General features: G+C 44.1%; 5 protein-coding genes across 5 annotated transcripts; all 5 read right to left on the bottom strand.

Annotated features, from left to right (window-relative positions):
* Nucleotides 1–3357: 3357 nt before the first annotated feature.
* LOC143020125 (cuticle protein AM1274-like) lies at nt 3358–4304 on the bottom strand. Its single transcript, XM_076176281.1, has 2 exons — nt 3744–4304; nt 3358–3568 (listed from the first exon to the last, which is right to left on the bottom strand). The coding sequence occupies exons 1-2, from the start codon at nt 4055–4057 to the stop codon at nt 3376–3378; spliced, it is 507 nt and encodes a 168-aa protein (XP_076032396.1). The 5' UTR covers nt 4058–4304; the 3' UTR covers nt 3358–3375.
* Nucleotides 4305–8327: 4023 nt separating this feature from the next.
* LOC143020204 (cuticle protein AM1274-like) lies at nt 8328–9009 on the bottom strand. Its single transcript, XM_076176371.1, has 2 exons — nt 8696–9009; nt 8328–8526 (listed from the first exon to the last, which is right to left on the bottom strand). The coding sequence occupies exons 1-2, from the start codon at nt 9007–9009 to the stop codon at nt 8328–8330; spliced, it is 513 nt and encodes a 170-aa protein (XP_076032486.1).
* Nucleotides 9010–13219: 4210 nt separating this feature from the next.
* On the bottom strand, nt 13220–13897 carry LOC143020203 (cuticle protein AM1274-like). Its single transcript, XM_076176370.1, has 2 exons — nt 13584–13897; nt 13220–13412 (listed from the first exon to the last, which is right to left on the bottom strand). The coding sequence occupies exons 1-2, from the start codon at nt 13895–13897 to the stop codon at nt 13220–13222; spliced, it is 507 nt and encodes a 168-aa protein (XP_076032485.1).
* Nucleotides 13898–18039: 4142 nt separating this feature from the next.
* Nucleotides 18040–18782, bottom strand: LOC143020202 (cuticle protein AM1274-like). Its single transcript, XM_076176369.1, has 2 exons — nt 18469–18782; nt 18040–18299 (listed from the first exon to the last, which is right to left on the bottom strand). Exons 1-2 carry the CDS (start codon nt 18780–18782, stop codon nt 18107–18109), a joined length of 507 nt encoding a protein of 168 aa, XP_076032484.1. The 3' UTR covers nt 18040–18106.
* A 4145-nt stretch (nt 18783–22927) lies between these two features.
* On the bottom strand, nt 22928–23622 carry LOC143020201 (cuticle protein AM1274-like). Its single transcript, XM_076176367.1, has 2 exons — nt 23357–23622; nt 22928–23187 (listed from the first exon to the last, which is right to left on the bottom strand). Exons 1-2 carry the CDS (start codon nt 23620–23622, stop codon nt 22995–22997), a joined length of 459 nt encoding a protein of 152 aa, XP_076032482.1. The 3' UTR covers nt 22928–22994.
* Between the last annotated feature and the right edge of the window lie 1378 nt (nt 23623–25000).

Below are 25000 nucleotides of genomic sequence, written 5' to 3'. Positions count from 1 at the left end.
AATAATGTGTACCTACGCCAGGAGGCACTTAGCTGCAACCAAAATCGTTATCTTCGCCCTATCTATTCGCTTTCGTGACTGTTGGGGGCTGCTAGAGAAAGAGAGGAGTGCGGGACTCGAGCCCATGAAGAGGAAGATGCGAGAACGGCAGTCTTCCTATTGCTGTTCTTGTTTTGATTATTCCAGTATTCCATAAGTTATTCATCTCGTCAGCTTCCTCATCGATAACTACAAATTTCAAACAAAAATCGTACCTTATGCACGTGGCACCTTATCTATTTATTCATTTATTAATCTTTTTTATGCCAACGATGTACTACCTCGGAAACCTTTACTTGGCGTCCAGATGCCAGATGCCAAGTCCCCCCCCACTCCCTAGGTACCCCCACCCACCACCCCCCCGCCCGACCACCACCGGAGACCTCATCGGGATTCTAAACACTAATGGGCAGAATAGCTAAATCCGGTTCACTAAACTGGCAGGTTTATCTTTCAAGTTTCTTTGAGTGAAATGTCAAGGATAGGCCGCCCAGTGCCTATGAAGGATTTTTGCTCTCTTTTTCTTGTGTCATATTCATATGCACACACACACACACACACAAACACACACACACACACACACACACACACAAACACACACACACACACACACACACACACACACAAGAGATAGGAAAAAGAATAGCTTCCCACACAGAGTGCTGGATATATGGAACAACTTAGATGAAAAAACTGTGAGCAAATAATATTCACGATTTTAAGATTAAACTTGACGCTGAAAGATACAAAGACGGGTCACCACGAGCATAGCTCCCTTCCCGTATAATACAACTAGGTAAATACACACACACACACACACACACACACACACACACTCGATGGCGCTGTGGTAGAGTTCCCGGCCTCCACTACGGCGTACGTGTAAGGTCATATCATTACCCACAGATCGGTCATATATGAGCTCTCTTACGGGAAGGAAATAGCTGTGTCGATTACGAGTCCAACACGTGATCCAAGGCCGTGGTGAATCACACATACACACAAACATACATAAACACACATGCATACGTACACATACACGCATATTCACATAAAACTAGTCAAGCATAAACCCAGATTAAGATCCGAATCTTCTTAACCATCTTCAGAATCGTCATCTTTTGAGCATATCATAAGGCGAAACCGGTCAGGAATAAACTCTCTTTCCTAATTGTGTGATTTCCATTCCTACCATTCATATGCATGATTATACTTACCAAACATTGTCCAGCCAATTATAATACGCCTTTCTGTTTCATTACCATGATCTTTAGTCACTTTCACCATTTGGCCTAAATTATTATACTCTTCAGCTTCTTCAAAACTCTCACCATCGATTATAATCTCTTTACTTTGGGAACTTTCGTGTTGAACATTATTTTGGTTTTACTCTTATTAATTTTCTAAATCTACTTTGAGACTTCCTTTGTTGAGATCACTCAGCATATTTTGCAAGTCTTCTGCTCTTTCTGAAATAAGAATAATGTCATCCGCAAATCTTAGATGGTTAAAGTATTCGCCATCAATCTTCAAAACTTTCTCTTCCCAACTCTGTCTTCTGAAAATCTCTTCCAAGCAAACTGCAAATAATTTGGGTGAAATTGTATCGCCTTACCGTACTTTTTTCTCGATCTTTATCTTCTCTGTATCTTTATGTAGTCGAATTATAGCGGTAACTTTCGCATAAATCTTTTGTGGACCCCTTACGATCTGTTCGTTTGCACCCTGTTTGTGTAGTGGTTTTAGTATTGCTATTTGTTCTACCGAGTCAAAGGCCTTCTCGTAATCTACAAAAACTAAAAAGAGAGGTATATTGTATTCTGTCGTTTTTTCGATTAGTTGGTTCATCGCCTGCAAGTGGTTTAGAGTCTAAAGCCTGCCTATTTTCTTGGTTGGTTTCCATCTAAAATCAAACCTAGTCTATTTGTAAAGATCTTGGAAAATATGTACATTTGATAGCAGGCTGATCGGTTGGTTGTTACTAAAGTCTTCCTGGTCTCCCATTTTATGAAGCAAAATCACTATAACATCGCAGCAGGATTCAGTAACGCTTTAATGACGTAAACACTGGGTGTATAACTGAGGTAATTTGTACTGAATTTCTTTTCCCTGCGTCTTTCAAAATATCTATAAATATACCATCTTCCCCAAGTGCTTTTCTCGTTTTGTATTTTTATAGCAAATTCTACTTCTTTCTTTGTAACTTCTGGTACACTACTAACGTCGATAGATGAAATTATTGACTCAACTACAGTCTTTCACGAGCAAAGCTCTTGGTAAATTTCTTTTATTCTTTTTACCATTCTGTCTCTACTTTTAATGATTTTTCCATTTCTATCTTTCAAACATATCGTTTGCTGTCTTTCTAAAGCATCTGCGCTCGGTCCCTTTAATACTTTTACCTTTCCGAATAGTTTCCTCTACTTCTCCATGTTTCTCCTTTTTTTCTCTCTGATCTCTGCCTTTTGTTGAAAAGCTTATTTAGTTCTACTTTCTCTATTTCGTCTCTCCTGCTTTAAATCTGCATAGTCCTCCTTTTTTTATTAGGTCATTTGTAGCTTTGGAGTATTTGTTTTCCCTAATACTTTTTGTATTTCCTACTTTCTCTGCCAGTTCTCTAATGATTTCACTAAATTCAAATTCATATGTTCGATGGTGCTCTCGTTATTTCTTAGAGCTTCGAATCTATTTTTAGTTACTGAGTTCCTTTTTGTCATCTTTAACCTTTGCAAAGCTTATTTTTTAAAGCAAGTTTACTTTTCTCGGCACTGAATTTAGATTTGGCTGTACAACCTACCATTCTATGGTCACTACCTATATTTGCGGGTATTTTATTTATGACCATCACATTGATAATGCTCGCGGTCGTTTGTGTCATGGAATGATATGAAGGAGGCCTTTATTCAGCAGTGGACTCATGATGGCAGATTGGTTGATTCAGGACAACCACCAGCAGTGCTTGCTCCTACTTCCACCCTTGTTCTCTTTTTGAAGTTCTTTCATAACAGTTTGTTCTTCTTGATCCCAGCCGAGGGCACCTGAGGTTAACCCTTTGATCCTGTGACGCATTCTATATAGTTTCTTCTAGCTAACACCTGAAGGTAAGCTCGTGGCGGGAACCCCGTCACCTTAGGTGTCGTTGCCAAAGTTGGTTCGGTCGATTCAGAGGCAAAGAGGAACCGAACTCTCCTATGAGTAAGGCGATGTCACACACGAGTACTTATGTTGCGAAAAGGACGAGACAAAAGGGTTGTCGAGAGTGATCAGAGTTTAATCAGAAAGTGTTCAATAAATATGGGAGAATGAATAAGGGCCAGGCACCCATAGAGAAGGGGCTCAGGCTGCTGCGGAGGCGTCGGCTTCCTGGGCTGCGGCTGCGGCCTCGGCCTCGAGACGGGCCTGCTCGATCTGGGCGATGGCGTGGGCGGGCATCGGGGGCCCCACGGGCAGGAGGGAGGACACGGGTTTGTAGCCGCCCTCGTCGGCTGTGTAGGTCAGCTCGGCCACTGTCCCATCCTCCAACAGGTACCTGGGGATACAAACGAAAAAAAAAAGACACAAATGAAATGGGGCGGCAGATCCCGGGCGGCAAACATCGTAATGGTCATCATCGCGAACAAGGACCAAGAACGGTATAAGAACGCGGGACGAGGACCTGCGGTCCCAAAGGGAGGCCCTGTCCTTGGGTCGAGTCTCTCTCTCACCTGATGACGCCCTCCTGGACGGATCCTCCGGCGAGTGACTGCCTCCCGTTGGCCTCAATGTAAGTGCCGTCCTCAGATTCGAAGACGGAGCTGTGGGCTCCCAGGGGGTCAGGGTTGACGATGGTCTGCCTCAGGATGAGGACCGGAAGGGGCTGGACGGGGACGGCGGCGGCGGGTGCGGGGTCGGCGGCTGGGGCGGGGTCGGCGGCGGGGGCTTCGGCAGGAGCCTCTTCCAGTTTGGCGGCAGCGGCCACGGCCACCAGCACGGCTGCGAGTACCTGGCGAAGGAAAAGACGCCCGTCAGACGACGCCATCCAGTCTCCCAACTAACTCGAGCACCTGTGCACACAGACAACACGAAACGAGGCTGCGACGGCGTGGCAGACTCGGCTAACTCACCAGTTTCATCTTGAGTGTTCTTCGTGTGGGTCGTTGTGGACTGATGCCCCGAGTCGGGCCATGCGCCCTTTTATAGTGCGCCACCGTCTCACCGGTACCCTTGAAGCGGAGGACCTCTCGCTGTCCCCCGAGGATGAATTTATTATGGTCTTCTGTGCTGCTTCTGCCACAATCAAATCAAAATAAAAAACGCAGTAGAATAACAAGTTCAACTGGAAAAGAGTTGTCGATTTTCAAATTACGATTATCTTAGAATTTATCACTAAACATAAATTGATCACTTCTTACATTTACGTCATTTTTCGTTATTGCAAATATCAAAATGTATCATCAACACTGATATATCTTCTATGCAAATATGGCATTCATTTCAACAAACACAAACATTTGATTGTTCGCTCGTTGCTTCTGAGTAAAGAAGTATGACGTCACATCTCGAGCCGTTGAGAGCCAAAGTTCATTAGTTATCGAAAGTACATCTATATTACTCTGTTCCGTTACACGTTTGTCTGTAGCGTTGTAACGCACGTTTTGGCTTCTTAACCTGCTTTTATCACAACCATTCCATGGTATCTTATAAAGATGACTTAGAGGATGGACCCTATAAATTTTCTTAGACGTAGGTCAGAAGTGAAGGTCACAAAGACGTAAAATGTGGTTTTCGTTCAAGGTTCCAATATATCAAAAATTGTGCTCGTTACATCAGTCTGACCAACGTTAATGATCGTTTCTTGGCTGATGCTCCTCGATACTTTTGACATTTGCTCTCGCTCAGCGGGATTTAATCTTTTTATTTATTTCTTTTTGAGAACCCACAGAGGACAGCTCACTGGCAGCATAATGTGCAGATAACGAGCAGTCGAATTAAAAGATTTGGACCAGGAATTGGGATAAGATAAGGGTTAAGAATGGGATCAGAATTAGGGTCAGGATTGGGATTAGGATTCAGGAGAGGGAGGTAGTGATGAGTCATCCTATTTCTAAAAGCATTAAAAGTGGGATTATTGAATACGCGAGATGAGACATGATTCCACTCTTGGATACTGCCGGTGAAGAATGAGAATTGAAATGTGTTGGTGCTTGTTTGGTATGTGTGGTATTTTAGGTTGTGACTGTCCCTAGTTGTTCGTGTATTTGTTGGGTGTAAGTTCCTTTGTTTATATCGATATTTTTGTGATTTTATACATCATTTATTGTCTGTGTATTCGTCTTCTTCTTGCAGGTGGTTCAGGTTTAATGTCTTGTTTTAACCTAGTGAATGATATAATGTGTCTTTAATCACGCCTGATCCATTTTGTTGCTTTATTCTGTGTGGACTCTAATTTGTATATCTCATTGTTAGTGTGTGGATCCCAAGCGGTGTCGCAATACTCTAAGTGTGGTCGAACGAGTGTCTTAAATAATCAAGAATTTTGATGTCTGCGATGCATCTCGTGAGGCACCTGCACAGGAATCCCAGGGCTCCGTCGGTTGTGGCCCTGACGCTCCTCACATGTGAGGACCGACTCCTGTCCACTGAAATGTGGAACCCCAAGTTCTTGAGGTTAGGAACTGTATCTAGCATCAATCAATGCACCCGTCCGTCTTGCATAACGCTTTGTACACTTTTGCTTCATACAGTTTTCCTTTTATCAATTGCTGATGTTAAGTAATAGTGATTATCACAATTATTGTGCGCTCGAGAATCAGTGAGGACGACATGACGTCATAGGTTTGTCGTCAGATGCAACTAATGACTTTCCAGTCAATCACGCATACATTTTAGAAACGTGCATGGGATTAGGAAAAAAAAAAGTGGTTTCATTTGGAGTGTTCTTCGTGTGGGTCATCGTGGAGTGATGCTCAGTCAGGCCCTGTGACCTTTATAGACAGATCTAAGGTCGGATTTAATTCTTCGGGCATAGAGGGTATTCACGTGCGTGCGTGCGCGTGTGTGTATGTGTGTATATGCGTGTGTGCGTTTACCAAATTGTATTTACCTAACTATACAAGTAATAAAGAAGTAACGCTCTTTGCGTACCTTCTCTTACTCTCCAATTTTTTTCAAACGTTGCCTCAAATTCATGTACAGTTCCAAGTTAATGTATGTCCTTGGTTTCCAATGATCATATTCATTTAAAATCATGTACTGTTCCAACTTGAGCTATATCACCTTATAAGCTATTCCAAGTATTCATGTATCTATATGGAAAATGTATTTCTCCGCATCCTTTAGACATGTGGTCATCTTAATTTGTTCCTTTGACCTCATCCTTCATCAAGAGATCGTTTCTGTCATTGCAATCTATCTCCTTTAGTAACCTGAATACTGTAACTATGTCACCTCTTTCTCTTCGATCTCTCAATGTTGGCAGACCCATTACTTTTAGTCTTTCTTCGTATGCAAGGCTTGGGACCACTTTGGTTGCTCCCCTTGTATTCTCTTGACCTGTCTTATATCCTTCCTTCTGTATGGGGACTATATTACTGACGTATATTCCAGTCTTTCACGGATCAGGGTTTCGATGAGTTTTTTTTATCTCTTCATTCATATAGTGAAAAGCCACTTTAATCTTCTGAGCAGTCCGTAAATCTCCCTTATAATCCTGCTGATATGTGTGTCAGGTTACAGGTTGTCTTTTATCAACACTCCCAAATCTTTCTCCTCTTATGCTTTTGTAATGGGTTCTCTTTCCAAAAGATAGTTTAAGGACTCTATTGACCATATCCAGTAATTTGCATTTTTTTTTTTATATTAAACTTCTTTTTTCATCCTTGGCTCCATGCAAAAATAATGTCTAGTTCTTTTTGCAAGTCTCATCCTCGTTTTTTCACTCTTCTCATGATTTTTGAGTCATCTGAAAACATGATGGCATAGTTTGTTATACCTTTCATCATATTATTGACACTGACAAGAAACATTATTAGTGCAAACACTGAGCTTTGTGGAACTCCGCTCGATACTGCTCTCCATCTTGACATCTTATCCTTTGCGAATATCCTCATGTATCTTCCCTTTGGAAAGTCTTTAATCCATTCGAGTAGTTAGCCTCTCAGTCATCTAACTTGCTTATATTTCCACATAAGTTGAATGTGAGGTACCTTATCAAAAGCCATCTTCAGGTTGAGGTATACACAATCCACCCATCCCTCTCTCTCCTACAACTCATCAATTACTCTTGTGTAAAAGATAAATTATTTGACACACAATCTTTCAGAGCTGAAGCCAAACTGACTATCAGAATGTTTATCTTTTCAAGGTATTTGGTGTGTGTGCGTGCGCGCGCGCGTGCGTGTGTGTGTGTGTGTGTGTGTGTGTGTGTGTGTTTGTGTATGAGCGCGCGCGTGAGAATTACATGTGTACGCATGGAGTGTTGTACACGTGTGTATGTTTGCGTATAGTCATGAACATGTATACAATATGTATCTTTACATGTAATATGTATACATATATTTTTTGTAATTTTCCAGCCACAACCAGACTATCAGTCAATCAGCTATTTCAAGTCCACTGCTGAACAAAGGCCACTCAAACCAAGAAGGTTCGTGAGAAACCCAGATGATAGCGATTACGATAAGAGGTTTAGTTCATTACCATTACATTAATTTCTTCAACCGTACCCAACTTATATTTCCTTTTTATCGAAAGACCAGATCTTAGTCAACATTGAAGAAAGGGAATCTGAAAAGACCCATAGAAAATAGGATTGAAATATTGATGTGGATGCTTGCTTGTGCTTGTATCATTGTTCTCTTTTTGAAGTTTTATCATAACATTTTGTTCTTCTTGACCCCCGTCGCTGCGATGAGTTACTCCAGAGCTTCTGTTGTGGTGGCTGACGCCAGGCGAGTCTATTCACCTCAGGGTAGGACCCCGTGGCACGGCCACGGACAAGGGCACCTGAGGTCATCCCTTCGGTCCCTTGACGCACTCTGCATTTTTACTTACAGCAAACACCAAAGTGTCTCCATTAAGGTCATGGCGGACCTCGTTTTCTGAGGGCGTCGTTGCCAAAGTTGGTTCGGTCGATTCGGAGACAAAGCGGAACTGTGCCCTTCCTATGGCTGAGGCGTTGTCACATACAAATAGTTATGTTGTGAAAAGGACAAGACAAAAGCGTCGTCGAGAGTGTTCAGACTTTAATTAGAGAATGTTCAATAAATACGGGGAAATGGGTAAGGGCCAGGCACCCAGAGAGAAGGGGCTCAGGCTGCTGCGGCGGCGTCGGGTTCCTGGGCTGCGGCTGCGGCTGCGGCCTCGGCCTCGAGACGGGCCTGCTCGATCTGGGCGATGGCGTGGGCGGGCATCGGGGGCCCCACGGGCAGGAGGGAGGACACGGGTTTGTAGCCGCCCTCGTCGGCTGTGTAGGTCAGCTCGGCCACTGTCCCATCCTCCAACAGGTACCTGGGGACACAAACGGAAAAACACACAAATGAAACGGGGAGGTGGATCTCGGGCGCCACCCATCGTAATGGTCATCATCGCGAACAAGGACTAAGAACGACATGAGAATGTGGTACGAGGACCCGCGGTCCCAAAGGGAGGCCCTGTCCTTGGGTCGAGTCTCTCTCACCTGATGACGCCCTCCTGGACGGATCCTCCGGCGAGTGACTGCCTCCCATTGGCCTCAATGTAAGTGCCGTCCTCAGACTCAAAGACGGAGCTGTGGGCTCCCAGGGGGTCAGGGTTGACAATGCTCTGCCTCAGGATGAGGACCGGAAGGGGTTGGGCGGGGACGGCGGCGGCGGGGGCGGGGTCGGCGGCTGGGGCAGGGTCGGCGGCGGGGGCTTCGGCGGGAGCCTCTTCCAGCTTGGCGGCAGCGGCCACGGCCACCAGCACGGCTGCGAGTACCTGGCGAAGGAAAAGACGCCCGTCAGACGACGCCATCCAGTCTCCCAACTAACTCGAGCACCTGTGCACACAGACAACACGAAACGAGGCTGCGACGGCGTGGCAGACTCGGCTAACTCACCAGTTTCATCTTGAGTGTTCTTCGTGTGGGTCGTTGTGGACTGATGCCCCGAGTCGGGCCATGCGCCCTTTTATAGTGCGCCACCGTCTCACCGGTACCCTTGAAGCGGAGGACCTCTCGCTGTCCCCCGAGGATGAATTTATTATGGTCTTCTGTGCTGCTTCTGCCACAATCAAATCAAAATAAAAAACGCAGTAGAATAACAAGTTCAATTGGAAAAGAGTTGTCGATTTTCAAATTACGATTATCTTAGAATTTATCACTAAACATAAATTGATCACTTCTTACATTTACGTCATTTTTCGTTATTGCAAATATCACATAATATATCATCAACACTGATATATCTTCTATGCAAATATGGCATTCATTTCAACAAACACAAACATTTGATTGTTCGCTCGTTGCTTCTGAGTAAAGAAGAATGACGTCACATCTCGAGCCGTTGAGAGCCAAAGTTCATTAGTTATCGAAAGTACATCTATATTACTCTGTTCCGTTACACGTTTGTCTGTAGCGTTGTAACGCACGTTTTGGCTTCTTAACCTGCTTTTATCATAACCATACCATGGTATCTTATAAAGATGACTTAGAGGATGGACCCTATAAATTTTCTTAGACGTAGGTCAGAAGTGAAGGTCACAAAGACGTAAAATGTGGTTTTCGTTCAAGGTTCCAATATATCAAAAGTTGTGCTCGTTACATCAGTCTGACCAACGTTTATGATCGTTTCTTGGCTGATGCTCCTCGACACTTTCGACATTTGCTCTCGTTCAGCGGTATTTAATCTTTTTTATTTATTTCTTTTTGGGAACCGCAGAGGACAGCTCACTGGCAGCATAATGTGCAGATAACGAGCAGTCGAATTAGAGGATTTGGACCTGGAATGGGGTTACGATAAGGGTGAGTATTGGGATTAGGGTTGAGGAGAGGGAGGTAGTGATGAGTGATCCTATTACTAAAGGTATCAAAAGTGGGACTATTGATTACGTGAGATAAGAGATGATTCCACCCTTGAATGTTGCGGGGGAGGAATGAGCACTTAAATATGTTGGTGCTTGTTTGCTATGGGTGGTATTTCAGGTTGTGACTGTCTTTAGTTGGTCGTGTATTTGTTGGGCGCAAGTTTCTTTGTTTATATCGATATTTTTGTGATTTTATACATCATTTATTGTCTGTGTATTCGTCTTCTTCTTGCAGGTGGTTCAGGTTTAATGTCTTGTTTTAACCTAGTGAATGATATAATGTGTCTTTAATCACGCCTGATCCATTTTGCTGCTTTATTTTGTGTGGACTCTAATTTGTAAATCTCATTGTTAGTGTGTGAATCCCAGGCGGTGTCGCAATACTCTAAGTGTGGTCGAACGAGTGTCTTAAATGATCAAGAATTTTGATGTCTGCGATGCATCTCGTGAGGTTCCTGCACAGGAATCCCAGGGCTCTGTTGGTTGTGGCCCTGACGCTCCTCACATGTGAGGACCGACTCCTGTCCACTGAAATGTGGAACCCCAAGTTCTTGAGGTTAGGAACTGTATCTAGCAACCAATCAATACACCCGTCCGTCTTGCATAACGCTTTGTACAATTTTGCTTCATACAGTTTTCCTTTTATCAATTGCTGATGTTAAGTAATAGTGATTATCACAATTATTGTGCGCTCGAGAATCAGTGAGGACGACATGACGTCATAGGTTTGTCGTCAGATGCAACTAATGACTTTCCAGTCAATCACGCATACATTTTAGAAACGTGCATGGGATTAGGAAAAAAAAAAGTGGTTTCATTTGGAGTGTTCTTCGTGTGGGTCATCGTGGAGTGATGCTCAGTCAGGCCCTGTGACCTTTATAGACAGATCTAAGGTCGGATTTAATTCTTCGGGCATAGAGGGTATTCACGTGCGTGCGTGCGCGTGTGTGTATGTGTGTATATGCGTGTGTGCGTTTACCAAATTGTATTTACCTAACTATACAAGTAATAAAGAAGTAACGCTCTTTGCGTACCTTCTCTTACTCTCCAATTTTTTTCAAACGTTGCCTCAAATTCATGTACAGTTCCAAGTTAATGTATGTCCTTGGTTTCCAATTATCATATTCATTTAAAATCATGTACTGTTCCAACTTGAGCTATATCACCTTATAAGCTATTCCAAGTATTCATGTATCTATATGGAAAATGTATTTCTCCGCATCCTTTAGACATGTGGTCATCTTAATTTGTTCCTTTGACCTCATCCTTCATCAAGAGATCGTTTCTGTCATTGCAATCTATCTCCTTTAGTAACCTGAATACTGTAACTATGTCACCTCTTTCTCTTCGATATCTCAATGTTGGCAGACCCATTACTTTTAGTCTTTCTTCGTATGCAAGGCTTGGGACCACTTTGGTTGCTCCCCTTGTATTCTCTTGACCTGTCTTATATCCTTCATTCTTTATGGGGACTACAGTATATTACTGACGTATATTCCAGTCTTTCGCGGATCAGGGTTTTGATGAGTTTTTTTTATCTCTTCATTCATATAGTGAAAAGACACTTTAATCTTCTGCAACAGTCCATACGTCTCTCCTACAATCCTACTGATATGTCAGGTGATAAGTTGTCTTTTATCAACACTCCCAAATATTTCTCCTCTTTTGCCTTTGTAATGGGTTCTCTTTCCAAAAGATAGTTTAAGGACTCTATTGACCATATCCAGTAATTTGCATTTTTTTTTTTATATTAAACTTCTTTTTTCATCCTTGGCTCCATGCAAAAATAATGTCTGGTTCTTTTTGCAAGTCTCATCCTCGTTTTTTTCACTCTTCTCCTGATTTTGGAGTCATCTGAAAACATGTTGGCATATTTTGTTATACCTTTCACTATATTATTGACACAGACAAGAAACATTATTAGTGCAAACACTGAGCTTTGTGGAACTCCGCTCGTTACTGCTCTCCATCTTGACATCTTATCCTTTACTAATATCATGTATCTTCCCTTTGAAAAGTCTTTAATCCATTCGAGTAGTTCGCCTCTCAGTCATCTAACTTGCTCATATTTCCACATAAGTCGACTGTGAGGTACCTTATCAAAAGCCTTCTTCAGGTTAAGGTACACACAATCCACCCACCCCTCTCTCTCTTACAACTCATCAATTACTCTTGTGTAAAAGATAAATGATTTGACACACGATCTTCCAGAGCTGAAGCCAAACTGACTATCAGAATGTTGATCTTTTCAAGGTATTTGGTGTGTGTGTGTGTGCGTGTGTGTGCGTGTGTATGAGCGCGCGTGTGTGAAAGTTGCGTTCGTGCGCATGGAGTATTGTACATGTGTGTATGTTTGCGTATAGTCATGAACATATATATAATATGTATCTGTACATGTTATATATATTTTTTTGTAAATTTCCAGCCACAACCAGACTATCAATCAATCAGCTATTTCAAGTCCACTGCTGAAAAAAGGCCACTCAAACCAAGAAGGTTGATGAGAAACCCAGATGATAGCGATTACGATAAGAGGTTTAGTTCATTATCATTACATTAATTTCTTCAACCGTACCCAACTTATATTTCCTTTTTATCGAAAGACCAGATCTTAGTCAACATTGAAGAAAGGGAATCTGAAAAGACCCATAGAAAATAGGATTGAAATATTGATGTGGATGCTTGCTTGTGCTTGTATCATTGTTCTCTTTTTGAAGTTTTATCATAACATTTTGTTCTTCTTGACCCCCGTCGCTGCGATGAGTTACTCCAGAGCTTCTGTTGTGGTGGCTGACGCCAGGCGAGTCTATTCACCTCAGGGTAGGACCCCGTGGCACGGCGGCGGACAAGGGCACCTGAGGTCATCCCTTCGGTCCCTTGACGCACTCTGCATTTTTACTTACAGCAAACACCAAAGTGTCTCCATTAAGGTCATGGCGGACCTCGTTTTCTGAGGGCGTCGTTGCCAAAGTTGGTTCGGTCGATTCGGAGACAAAGCGGAACTGTGCCCTTCCTATGGCTGAGGCGTTGTCACATACAAATAGTTATGTTGTGAAAAGGACAAGACAAAAGCGTCGTCGAGAGTGTTCAGACTTTAAGTAGAGAATGTTCAATAAATACGGGGAAATGGGTAAGGGCCAGGCACCCAGAGAGAAGGGGCTCAGGCTGCTGCGGAGGCGTCGGCTTCCTGGGCTGCGGCTGCGGCCTCGGCCTCGAGACGGGCCTGCTCGATCTGGGCGATGGCGTGGGCGGGCATCGGGGGCCCCACGGGCAGGAGGGAGGACACGGGTTTGTAGCCGCCCTCGTCGGCTGTGTAGGTCAGCTCGGCCACTGTCCCATCCTCCAACAGGTACCTGGGGATACAAACGGAAAAACACACAAATGAAACGGGGAGGTGGATCTCGGGCGCCACCCATCGTAATGGTCATCATCGCGAACAAGGACTAAGAACGACATGAGAATGTGGTACGAGGACCTGCGGTCCCAAAGGGAGGCCCTGTCCTTGGGTCGAGTCTCTCTCTCACCTGATGACGCCCTCCTGGACGGATCCTCCAGCGAGTGACTGCCTCCCGTTGGCCTCAATGTAAGTGCCGTCCTCAGACTCGAAGACGGAGCTGTGGGCTCCCAGGGGGTCAGGGTTGACGATGGTCTGCCTCAGGATGAGGACCGGAAGGGGCTGGGCGGGGACGGCGGCGGCGGGTGCGGGGTCGGCGGCTGGGGCGGGGTCGGCGGCGGGGGCTTCGGCGGGAGCCTCTTCCAGCTTGGCGGCAGCGGCCACGGCCACCAGCACGGCTGCGAGTACCTGGCGAAGGAAAAGACGCCCGTCAGACGACGCCATCCAGTCTCCCAACTAACTCGAGCACCTGTGCACACAGACAACACGAAGCGAGGCTGCGACGGCGTGGCAGACTCGGCTAACTCACCAGTTTCATCTTGAGTGTTCTTCGTGTGGGTCGTTGTGGACTGATGCCCCGAGTCGGGCCATGCGCCCTTTTATAGTGCGCTACCGTCTCACCGGTACCCTTGAAGCGGAGGACCTCTCGCTGTCCCCCGAGGATGAATTTATTATGGTCTTCTGTGCTGCTTCTGCCACAATCAAATCAAAATAAAAAACGCAGTAGAATAACAAGTTCAACTGGAAAAGAGTTGTCGATTTTCAAATTACGATTATCTTAGAATTTATCACTAAACATAAATTGATCACTTCTTACATTTACGTCATTTTTCGTTATTGCAAATATCACATAATGTATCATCAACACTGATATATCTTCTATGCAAATATGGCATTCATTTCAACAAACACAAACATTTGATTGTTCGCTCGTTGCTTCTGAGTAAAGAAGAATGACGTCACATCTCGAGCCGTTGAGAGCCAAAGTTCATTAGTTATCGAAAGTACATCTATATTACTCTGTTCCGTTACACGTTTGTCTGTAGCGTTGTAACGCACGTTTTGGCTTCTTAACCTGCTTTTATCACAACCATTCCATGGTATCTTATAAAGATGACTTAGAGGATGGACCCTATAAATTTTCTTAGACGTAGGTCAGAAGTGAAGGTCACAAAGACGTAAAATGTGGTTTTCGTTCAAGGTTCCAATATATCAAAAGTTGTGCTCGTTACATCAGTCTGACCAACGTTTATGATCGTTTCTTGGCTGATGCTCCTCGACACTTTCGACATTTGCTCTCGTTCAGCGGTATTTAATCTTTTTTATTTATTTCTTTTTGGGAACCGCAGAGGACAGCTCACTGGCAGCATAATGTGCAGATAACGAGCAGTCGAATTAGAGGATTTGGACCTGGAATGGGGTTACGATAAGGGTGAGTATTGGGATTAGGGTTGAGGAGAGGGAGGTAGTGATGAGTGATCCTATTACTAAAGGTATCAAAAGTGGGACTATTGATTACGTGAGATAAGAGATGATTCCACCCTTGAATGTTGCGGGGGAGGAATGAGCACTTAAATATGTTGGTGCTTGTTTGCTATGGGTGGTATTTCAGGTTGTGACTGTCTTTAGTTGGTCGTGTATTTGTTGGGCGCAAGTTTCTTTGTTTATATCGATATTTTTGTGATTTTATACATCATTTATTGTCTGTGTATTCGTCTTCTTCTTGCAGGTGGTTCAGGTTTAATGTCTTGTTTTAACCTAGTGAATGATATAATGTGTCTTTAATCACGCCTGATCCATTTTGTTGCTTTATTTTGTGTGGACTCTAATTTGTAAATCTCATTGTTAGTGTGTGAATCCCAGGCGGTGTCGCAATACTCTAAGTGTGGTCGAACGAGTGTCTTAAATGATCAAGAATTTTGATGTCTGCGATGCATCTCGTGAGGTTCCTGCACAGGAATCCCAGGGCTCTGTTGGTTGTGGCCCTGACGCTCCTCACATGTGAGGACCGACTCCTGTCCACTGAAATGTGGAACCCCAAGTTCTTGAGGTTAGGAACTGTATCTAGCAACCAATCAATACACCCGTCCGTCTTGCATAACGCTTTGTACACTTTTGCTTCATACAGTTTTCCTTTTATCAATTGCTGATGTTAAGTAATAGTGATTATCACAATTATTGTGCGCTCGAGAATCAGTGAGGACGACATGACGTCATAGGTTTGTCGTCAGATGCAACTAATGACTTTCCAGTCAATCACGCATACATTTTAGAAACGTGCATGGGATTAGGAAAAAAAAAAGTGGTTTCATTTGGAGTGTTCTTCGTGTGGGTCATCGTGGAGTGATGCTCAGTCAGGCCCTGTGACCTTTATAGACAGATCTAAGGTCGGATTTAATTCTTCGGGCATAGAGGGTATTCACGTGCGTGCGTGCGCGTGTGTGTATGTGTGTATATGCGTGTGTGCGTTTACCAAATTGTATTTACCTAACTATACAAGTAATAAAGAAGTAACGCTCTTTGCGTACCTTCTCTTACTCTCCAATTTTTTTCAAACGTTGCCTCAAATTCATGTACAGTTCCAAGTTAATGTATGTCCTTGGTTTCCAATTATCATATTCATTTAAAATCATGTACTGTTCCAACTTGAGCTATATCACCTTATAAGCTATTCCAAGTATTCATGTATCTATATGGAAAATGTATTTCTCCGCATCCTTTAGACATGTGGTCATCTAAATTTGTTCCTTTGACCTCATCCTTCATCAAGAGATCGTTTCTGTCATTGCAATCTATCTCCTTTAGTAACCTGAATACTGTAACTATGTCACCTCTTTCTCTTCGATCTCTCAATGTTGGCAGACCCATTACTTTTAGTCTTTCTTCGTATGCAAGGCTTGGGACCACTTTGGTTGCTCCCCTTGTATTCTCTTGACCTGTCTTATATCCTTCATTCTTTATGGGGACTACAGTATATTACTGACGTATATTCCAGTCTTTCACGGATCAGGGTTTTGATGAGTTTTTTTTTTATCTCTTCATTCATATAGTGAAAAGCCACTTTAATCTTCTGCAACAGTCCATACGTCTCTCCTACAATCCTACTGATATGTCAGGTGATAAGTTGTCTTTTATCAACACTCCCAAATATTTCTCCTCTTTTACCTTTGTAATGGGTTCTCTTTCCAAAGGATAGTTTAAGGACTCTATTGACCATATCCAGTAATTTGCATTTTTTTTTATATTGAACTTCTTTTTTCATCCTTGGCTCCATGCAAAAATAATGTCTGGTTCTTTTTGCAAGTCTCATCCTCGTTTTTTCACTCTTCTCCTGATTTTGGAGTCATCTGAAAACATGTTGGCATATTTTGTTATACCTTTCACTATATTATTGACACAGACAAGAAACATTATTAGTGCAAACACTGAGCTTTGTGGAACTCCGCTCGTTACTGCTCTCCATCTTGACATCTTATCCTTTACTAATATCATGTATCTTCCCTTTGAAAAGTCTTTAATCCATTCGAGTAGTTCGCCTCTCAGTCATCTAACTTGCTCATATTTCCACATAAGTCGACTGTGAGGTACCTTATCAAAAGCCTTCTTCAGGTTAAGGTACACACAATCCACCCACCCCTCTCTCTCTTACAACTCATCAATTACTCTTGTGTAAAAGATAAATGATTTGACACACGATCTTCCAGAGCTGAAGCCAAACTGACTATCAGAATGTTGATCTTTTCAAGGTATTTGGTGTGTGTGTGTGTGCGTGTGTGTGCGTGTGTATGAGCGCGCGTGTGTGAAAGTTGCGTTCGTGCGCATGGAGTATTGTACATGTGTGTATGTTTGCGTATAGTCATGAACATATATATAATATGTATCTGTACATGTTATATATATTTTTTTGTAAATTTCCAGCCACAACCAGACTATCAATCAATCAGCTATTTCAAGTCCACTGCTGAAAAAAGGCCACTCAAACCAAGAAGGTTGATGAGAAACCCAGATGATAGCGATTACGATAAGAGGTTTAGTTCATTATCATTACATTAATTTCTTCAACCGTACCCAACTTATATTTCCTTTTTATCGAAAGACCAGATCTTAGTCAACATTGAAGAAAGGGAATCTGAAAAGACCCATAGAAAATAGGATTGAAATATTGATGTGGATGCTTGCTTGTGCTTGTATCATTGTTCTCTTTTTGAAGTTTTATCATAACATTTTGTTCTTCTTGACCCCCGTCGCTGCGATGAGTTACTCCAGAGCTTCTGTTGTGGTGGCTGACGCCAGGCGAGTCTATTCACCTCAGGGTAGGACCCCGTGGCACGGCGGCGGACAAGGGCACCTGAGGTCATCCCTTCGGTCCCTTGACGCACTCTGCATTTTTACTTACAGCAAACACCAAAGTGTCTCCATTAAGGTCATGGCGGACCTCGTTTTCTGAGGGCGTCGTTGCCAAAGTTGGTTCGGTCGATTCGGAGACAAAGCGGAACTGTGCCCTTCCTATGGCTGAGGCGTTGTCACATACAAATAGTTATGTTGTGAAAAGGACAAGACAAAAGCGTCGTCGAGAGTGTTCAGACTTTAATTAGAGAATGTTCAATAAATACGGGGAAATGGGTAAGGGCCAGGCACCCAGAGAGAAGGGGCTCAGGCTGCTGCGGCGGCGTCGGCTTCCTGGGCTGCGGCTGCGGCCTCGGCCTCGAGACGGGCCTGCTCGATCTGGGCGATGGCGTGGGCGGGCATCGGGGGCCCCACGGGCAGGAGGGAGGACACGGGTTTGTAACCGCCCTCGTCGGCCGTGTAGGTCAGCTCGGCCACTGTCCCGTCCTCCAGCAGGTACCTGGGGACACAAACGGAAAAACACACAAATGAAACGGGGAGGTGGATCTCGGGCGCCACCCATCGTAATGGTCATTATCGCGAACAAGGACTAAGAACGACATGAGAATGTGGTACGAGGACCCGCGGTCCCAAAGGGAGGCCCTGTCCTTGGGTCGAGTCTCTCTCACCTGATGACGCCCTCCTGGACGGATCCTCCGGCGAGTGACTGCCTCCCATTGGCCTCAATGTAAGTGCCGTCCTCAGACTCAAAGACGGAGCTGTGGGCTCCCAGGGGGTCAGGGTTGACAATGCTCTGCCTCAGGATGAGGACCGGAAGGGGTTGGGCGGGGACGGCGGCGGCGGGGGCGGGGTCGGCGGCTGGGGCAGGGTCGGCGGCGGGGGCTTCGGCGGGAGCCTCTTCCAGCTTGGCGGCAGCGGCCACGGCCACCAGCACGGCTGCGAGTACCTGGCGAAGGAAAAGACGCCCGTCAGACGACGCCATCCAGTCTCCCAACTAACTCGAGCACCTGTGCACACAGACAACACGAAGCGAGGCTGCGACGGCGTGGCAGACTCGGCTAACTCACCAGTTTCATCTTGAGTGTTCTTCGTGTGGGTCGTTGTGGACTGATGCCCCGAGTCGGGCCATGCGCCCTTTTATAGTGCGCTACCGTCTCACCGGTACCCTTGAAGCGGAGGACCTCTCGCTGTCCCCCGAGGATGAATTTATTATGGTCTTCTGTGCTGCTTCTGCCACAATCAAATCAAAATAAAAAACGCAGTAGAATAACAAGTTCAACTGGAAAAGAGTTGTCGATTTTCAAATTACGATTATCTTAGAATTTATCACTAAACATAAATTGATCACTTCTTACATTTACGTCATTTTTCGTTATTGCAAATATCACATAATATATCATCAACACTGATATATCTTCTATGCAAATATAGCATTCACTTCAACAAACACAAACATTTGATTGTTCGCTCGTTGCTTCTGAGTAAAGAAGTATGACGTCACATCTCGAGCCGTTGAGAGCCAAAGTTCATTAGTTATCGAAAGTACATCTATATTACTTTGTTCCGTTACACGTTTGTCTGTAGCGTTGTAACGCACGTTTTGGCTTCTTAGCCTGCTTTTATCATAACCATACCATGGTATCTTATAAAGATGACTTAGAGGATGGACCCTATAAATTTTCTTAGACGTAGGTCAGAAGTGAAGGTCACAAAGACGTAAAATGTGGTTTTCGTTCAAGGTTCCAATATATCAAAAGTTGTGCTCGTTACATCAGTCTGACCAACGTTTATGATCGTTTCTTGGCTGATGCTCCTCGACACTTTCGACATTTGCTCTCGTTCAGCGGTATTTAATCTTTTTTATTTATTTCTTTTTGGGAACCGCAGAGGACAGCTCACTGGCAGCATAATGTGCAGATAACGAGCAGTCGAATTAGAGGATTTGGACCTGGAATGGGGTTACGATAAGGGTGAGTATTGGGATTAGGGTTGAGGAGAGGGAGGTAGTGATGAGTGATCCTATTACTAAAGGTATCAAAAGTGGGACTATTGATTACGTGAGATAAGAGATGATTCCACCCTTGAATGTTGCGGGGGAGGAATGGAGCACTTAAATATGTTGGTGCTTGTTTGCTATGGGTGGTATTTCAGGTTGTGACTGTCTTTAGTTGGTCGTGTATTTGTTGGGCGCAAGTTTCTTTGTTTATATCGATATTTTTGTGATTTTATACATCATTTATTGTCTGTGTATTCGTCTTCTTCTTGCAGGTGGTTCAGGTTTAATGTCTTGTTTTAACCTAGTGAATGATATAATGTGTCTTTAATCACGCCTGATCCATTTTGTTGCTTTATTTTGTGTGGACTCTAATTTGTAAATCTCATTGTTAGTGTGTGAATCCCAGGCGGTGTCGCAATACTCTAAGTGTGGTCGAACGAGTGTCTTAAATGATCAAGAATTTTGATGTCTGCGATGCATCTCGTGAGGTTCCTGCACAGGAATCCCAGGGCTCTGTTGGTTGTGGCCCTGACGCTCCTCACATGTGAGGACCGACTCCTGTCCACTGAAATGTGGAACCCCAAGTTCTTGAGGTTAGGAACTGTATCTAGCAACCAATCAATACACCCGTCCGTCTTGCATAACGCTTTGTACAATTTTGCTTCATACAGTTTTCCTTTTATCAATTGCTGATGTTAAGTAATAGTGATTATCACAATTATTGTGCGCTCGAGAATCAGTGAGGACGACATGACGTCATAGGTTTGTCGTCAGATGCAACTAATGACTTTCCAGTCAATCACGCATACATTTTAGAAACGTGCATGGGATTAGGAAAAAAAAAAGTGGTTTCATTTGGAGTGTTCTTCGTGTGGGTCATCGTGGAGTGATGCTCAGTCAGGCCCTGTGACCTTTATAGACAGATCTAAGGTCGGATTTAATTCTTCGGGCATAGAGGGTATTCACGTGCGTGCGTGCGCGTGTGTGTATGTGTGTATATGCGTGTGTGCGTTTACCAAATTGTATTTACCTAACTATACAAGTAATAAAGAAGTAACGCTCTTTGCGTACCTTCTCTTACTCTCCAATTTTTTTTCAAACGTTGCCTCAAATTCATGTACAGTTCCAAGTTAATGTATGTCCTTGGTTTCCAATTATCATATTCATTTAAAATCATGTACTGTTCCAACTTGAGCTATATCACCTTATAAGCTATTCCAAGTATTCATGTATCTATATGGAAAATGTATTTCTCCGCATCCTTTAGACATGTGGTCATCTTAATTTGTTCCTTTGACCTCATCCTTCATCAAGAGATCGTTTCTGTCATTGCAATCTATCTCCTTTAGTAACCTGAATACTGTAACTATGTCACCTCTTTCTCTTCGATCTCTCAATGTTGGCAGACCCATTACTTTTAGTCTTTCTTCGTATGCAAGGCTTGGGACCACTTTGGTTGCTCCCCTTGTATTCTCTTGACCTGTCTTATATCCTTCATTCTTTATGGGGACTACAGTATATTACTGACGTATATTCCAGTCTTTCACGGATCAGGGTTTTGATGAGTTTTTTTTTTATCTCTTCATTCATATAGTGAAAAGCCACTTTAATCTTCTGCAACAGTCCATAAGTCTCTCCTTCAATCCTACTGATATGTCAGGTGATAAGTTGTCTTTTATCAACACTCCCAAATATTTCTCCTCTTTTACCTTTGTAATGGGTTCTCTTTCCAAAGGATAGTTTAAGGACTCTATTGACCATATCCAGTAATTTGCATTTTTTTTTATATTGAACTTCTTTTTTCATCCTTGGCTCCATGCAAAAATAATGTCTGGTTCTTTTTGCAAGTCTCATCCTCGTTTTTTCACTCTTCTCCTGATTTTGGAGTCATCTGAAAACATGTTGGCATATTTTGTTATACCTTTCACTATATTATTGACACAGACAAGAAACATTATTAGTGCAAACACTGAGCTTTGTGGAACTCCGCTCGTTACTGCTCTCCATCTTGACATCTTATCCTTTACTAATATCATGTATCTTCCCTTTGAAAAGTCTTTAATCCATTCGAGTAGTTCGCCTCTCAGTCATCTAACTTGCTCATATTTCCACATAAGTCGACTGTGAGGTACCTTATCAAAAGCCTTCTTCAGGTTAAGGTACACACAATCCACCCACCCCTCTCTCTCTTACAACTCATCAATTACTCTTGTGTAAAAGATAAATGATTTGACACACGATCTTCCAGAGCTGAAGCCAAACTGACTATCAGAATGTTGATCTTTTCAAGGTATTTGGTGTGTGTGTGTGTGCGTGTGTGTGCGTGTGTATGAGCGCGCGTGTGTGAAAGTTGCGTTCGTGCGCATGGAGTATTGTACATGTGTGTATGTTTGCGTATAGTCATGAACATATATATAATATGTATCTGTACATGTTATATATATTTTTTTGTAAATTTCCAGCCACAACCAGACTATCAATCAATCAGCTATTTCAAGTCCACTGCTGAAAAAAGGCCACTCAAACCAAGAAGGTTGATGAGAAACCCAGATGATAGCGATTACGATAAGAGGTTTAGTTCATTATCATTACATTTATTTCTTCAACCGTACCCAACTTATATTTTCCTTTTTATCGAAAGACCAGATCTTAGTCAACATTGAAGAAAGGGAATATGAAAAGACCCATAGAAAATAGGATTGAAATATTGATATGGATGCTTGCTTGTGCTTGTATCATTGTTCTCTTTTTGAAGTTTTATCATAACATTTTGTTCTTCTTGACCCCCGTCGCTGCGATGAGTTACTCCAGAGCTTCTGTTGTGGTGGCTGACGCCAGGCGAGTCTATTCACCTCAGGGTAGGACCCCGTGGCACGGCCGCGGACAAGGGCACCTAAGGTCATCCCTTCGCTCCCTTGACGCACTCTGTAGTTTTACTTACAGCAAACACCAAAGTGTCTCTATCAAGGTCGTGGCGGACCTCGTTTTCTGAGGGCGTCGTTATCAAAGTTGGTTCGGTCGATTCGGAGACAAAGAGGAACTATGCCCTTCCTATGGCTGAGGCGTTGTCACATACAAATAGTTATGTTGTGAAAAGGACAAGACAAATGCGTCGTCGAGAGTGTTCAGACTTTAATTAGAGAATGTTCAATAAATACGGGGAAATGGGTAAGGGCCAGGCACCCAGAGAGAAGGGGCTCAGGCTGCTGCGGCGGCGTCGGCTTCCTGGGCTGCGGCTGCGGCCTCGGCCTCGAGACGGGCCTGCTCGATCTGGGCGATGGCGTGGGCGGGCATCGGGGGCCCCACGGGCAGGAGGGAGGACACGGGTTTGTAACCGCCCTCGTCGGCCGTGTAGGTCAGCTCGGCCACTGTCCCGTCCTCCAGCAGGTACCTGGGGACACAAACGGAAAAACACACAAATGAAACGGGGAGGTGGATCTCGGGCGCCACCCATCGTAATGGTCATTATCGCGAACAAGGACTAAGAACGACATGAGAATGTGGGACGAGGACCCGCGGTCCCAAAGGGAGGCCCTGTCCTCGAGTCGAGTCTCTCTCACCTGATGACGCCCTCCTGGACGGATCCTCCAGCGAGTGACTGCCTCCCGTTGGCCTCAATGTAAGTGCCGTCCTCAGACTCGAAGACGGAGCTGTGGGCTCCCAGGGGGTCAGGGTTGACGATGGTCTGCCTCAGGATGAGGACCGGAAGGGGCTGGACGGGGACGGCGGCGGCGGGGGCGGGGTCGGCGACTGGGGCGGGGTCGGCGGCGGGGGCTTCGGCAGGAGCCTCCTCCAGTTTGGCTGCAGTGGCCACGGCCACCAGCATGGCTGCGAGTACCTGGCGAAGGAAAAGACGCCCGTCAGACAACGCCATCCAGTCTCCCAACCAACTCGAGCACCTGTGCACACAGACAACACGAAGCGAGGCTGTGACGGCGTACCAGCCTCGACTAACTCACCAGTTTCATCTTGAGTGTTCTTCGTGTGGGTCGTTGTGGACTGATGCCCCGAGTCGGGCCATGCGTCCTTTTATAGAGCGTCGCCGTCTCACCGGTACCCTTGAAGCTGAGTACCCCTCGCTGTCCCCCGAGGTCTCTCCGCGTCCTTCGTCGTCACCCTCTCCTCCCAGGACGAAGTGGGCATAGGGGTAACGTGTGACTTGCGAATGGGGACCTACTTAGGCGCTCAACTTCGAGTCTGTGTGCTGCTCTTCGCTCTTTCCTTTTCCGGAACGGCCCTCTCCTGGCGTTTCATTCTTGCCTTCTCTTCCGCTCCTTTTGTCACTCTTCATAACACGTAGGTTAGAATATGAACATAACTCTAGAGTGAAGGATTTGTCCTGGTGGTTGACTTAGTGGGGATTTAGTGGGGATTGCAGAGTCGATGGCGAAAAATACTCTACAATATTTGTGCTAACAGAGTCACTAAATAAGCTGTTGTTACAACGGTCATTTTAGTGTCACACAGAACACACTGAATAAAGTTAGCGTGTAATTTCTGTTACCTGACGGTATCTTAACGATTACCTCTGTTGTACAGGCATTGAAAGAAAACTGTGTTTGATACTCGTGCACGATTTCACAAGTCTCCTACTCAGACTCACTCTTACTCCTGCTCTTGCTTTTGCTCTTGACTTTGCTCTTGTCGTTACTCTTACTCTTTTACTCTCACTCCGGCAACTCTGCAAGTGGATGGATTTTTTTTCTTCATTTGCTTGGTAGCTATAAACATCTTATGGTAAGTAGTGAGTGCAAACACGAAATACTCAACCATAGTGTGATATAGCTACACTGGACACACTGTATATAGAAACATGATAGGGAGGGCAGGCCTTTATTGTCAAGTTCTCTAGAGCACTTATAGAATTGGTACTGCACCCCTGCTTCTACCTGTTATACCTATACATGCTTTCATTTAAAGTCTCAGTCTCGCTCTCACTCTCACTTTCACTCGCACCCTTAGTTTCAACTTAACAACTTCGCTAACCGTGTAGTTAATGAATGGAATAAACTTCCTTTGAAGCTTTAAGAATCATTTAGATAAACACCTATGCAAGATGCTGTATTCACTATAATTTATTTCATATTATTTATTTGTTTTGTTATTTGTCCGTTTGTTTAATATTATTTGCTTGATTCTCATTTATTATTAGTTAAATGTCAATTTATTATTATTTACTATTTACCTGTGTTTATTATTTAACT

Source organism: Oratosquilla oratoria, chromosome 39 (genome assembly GCF_046742065.1).
Source record: "Oratosquilla oratoria isolate Oo_2021 chromosome 39, ASM4674206v1, whole genome shotgun sequence".
Classification (NCBI taxonomy): Eukaryota; Metazoa; Arthropoda; class Malacostraca; order Stomatopoda; family Squillidae; genus Oratosquilla; species Oratosquilla oratoria.
Note: the sequence above shows the minus strand (reverse complement) of the source record. Positions and strands in the feature narration are given on the sequence as shown.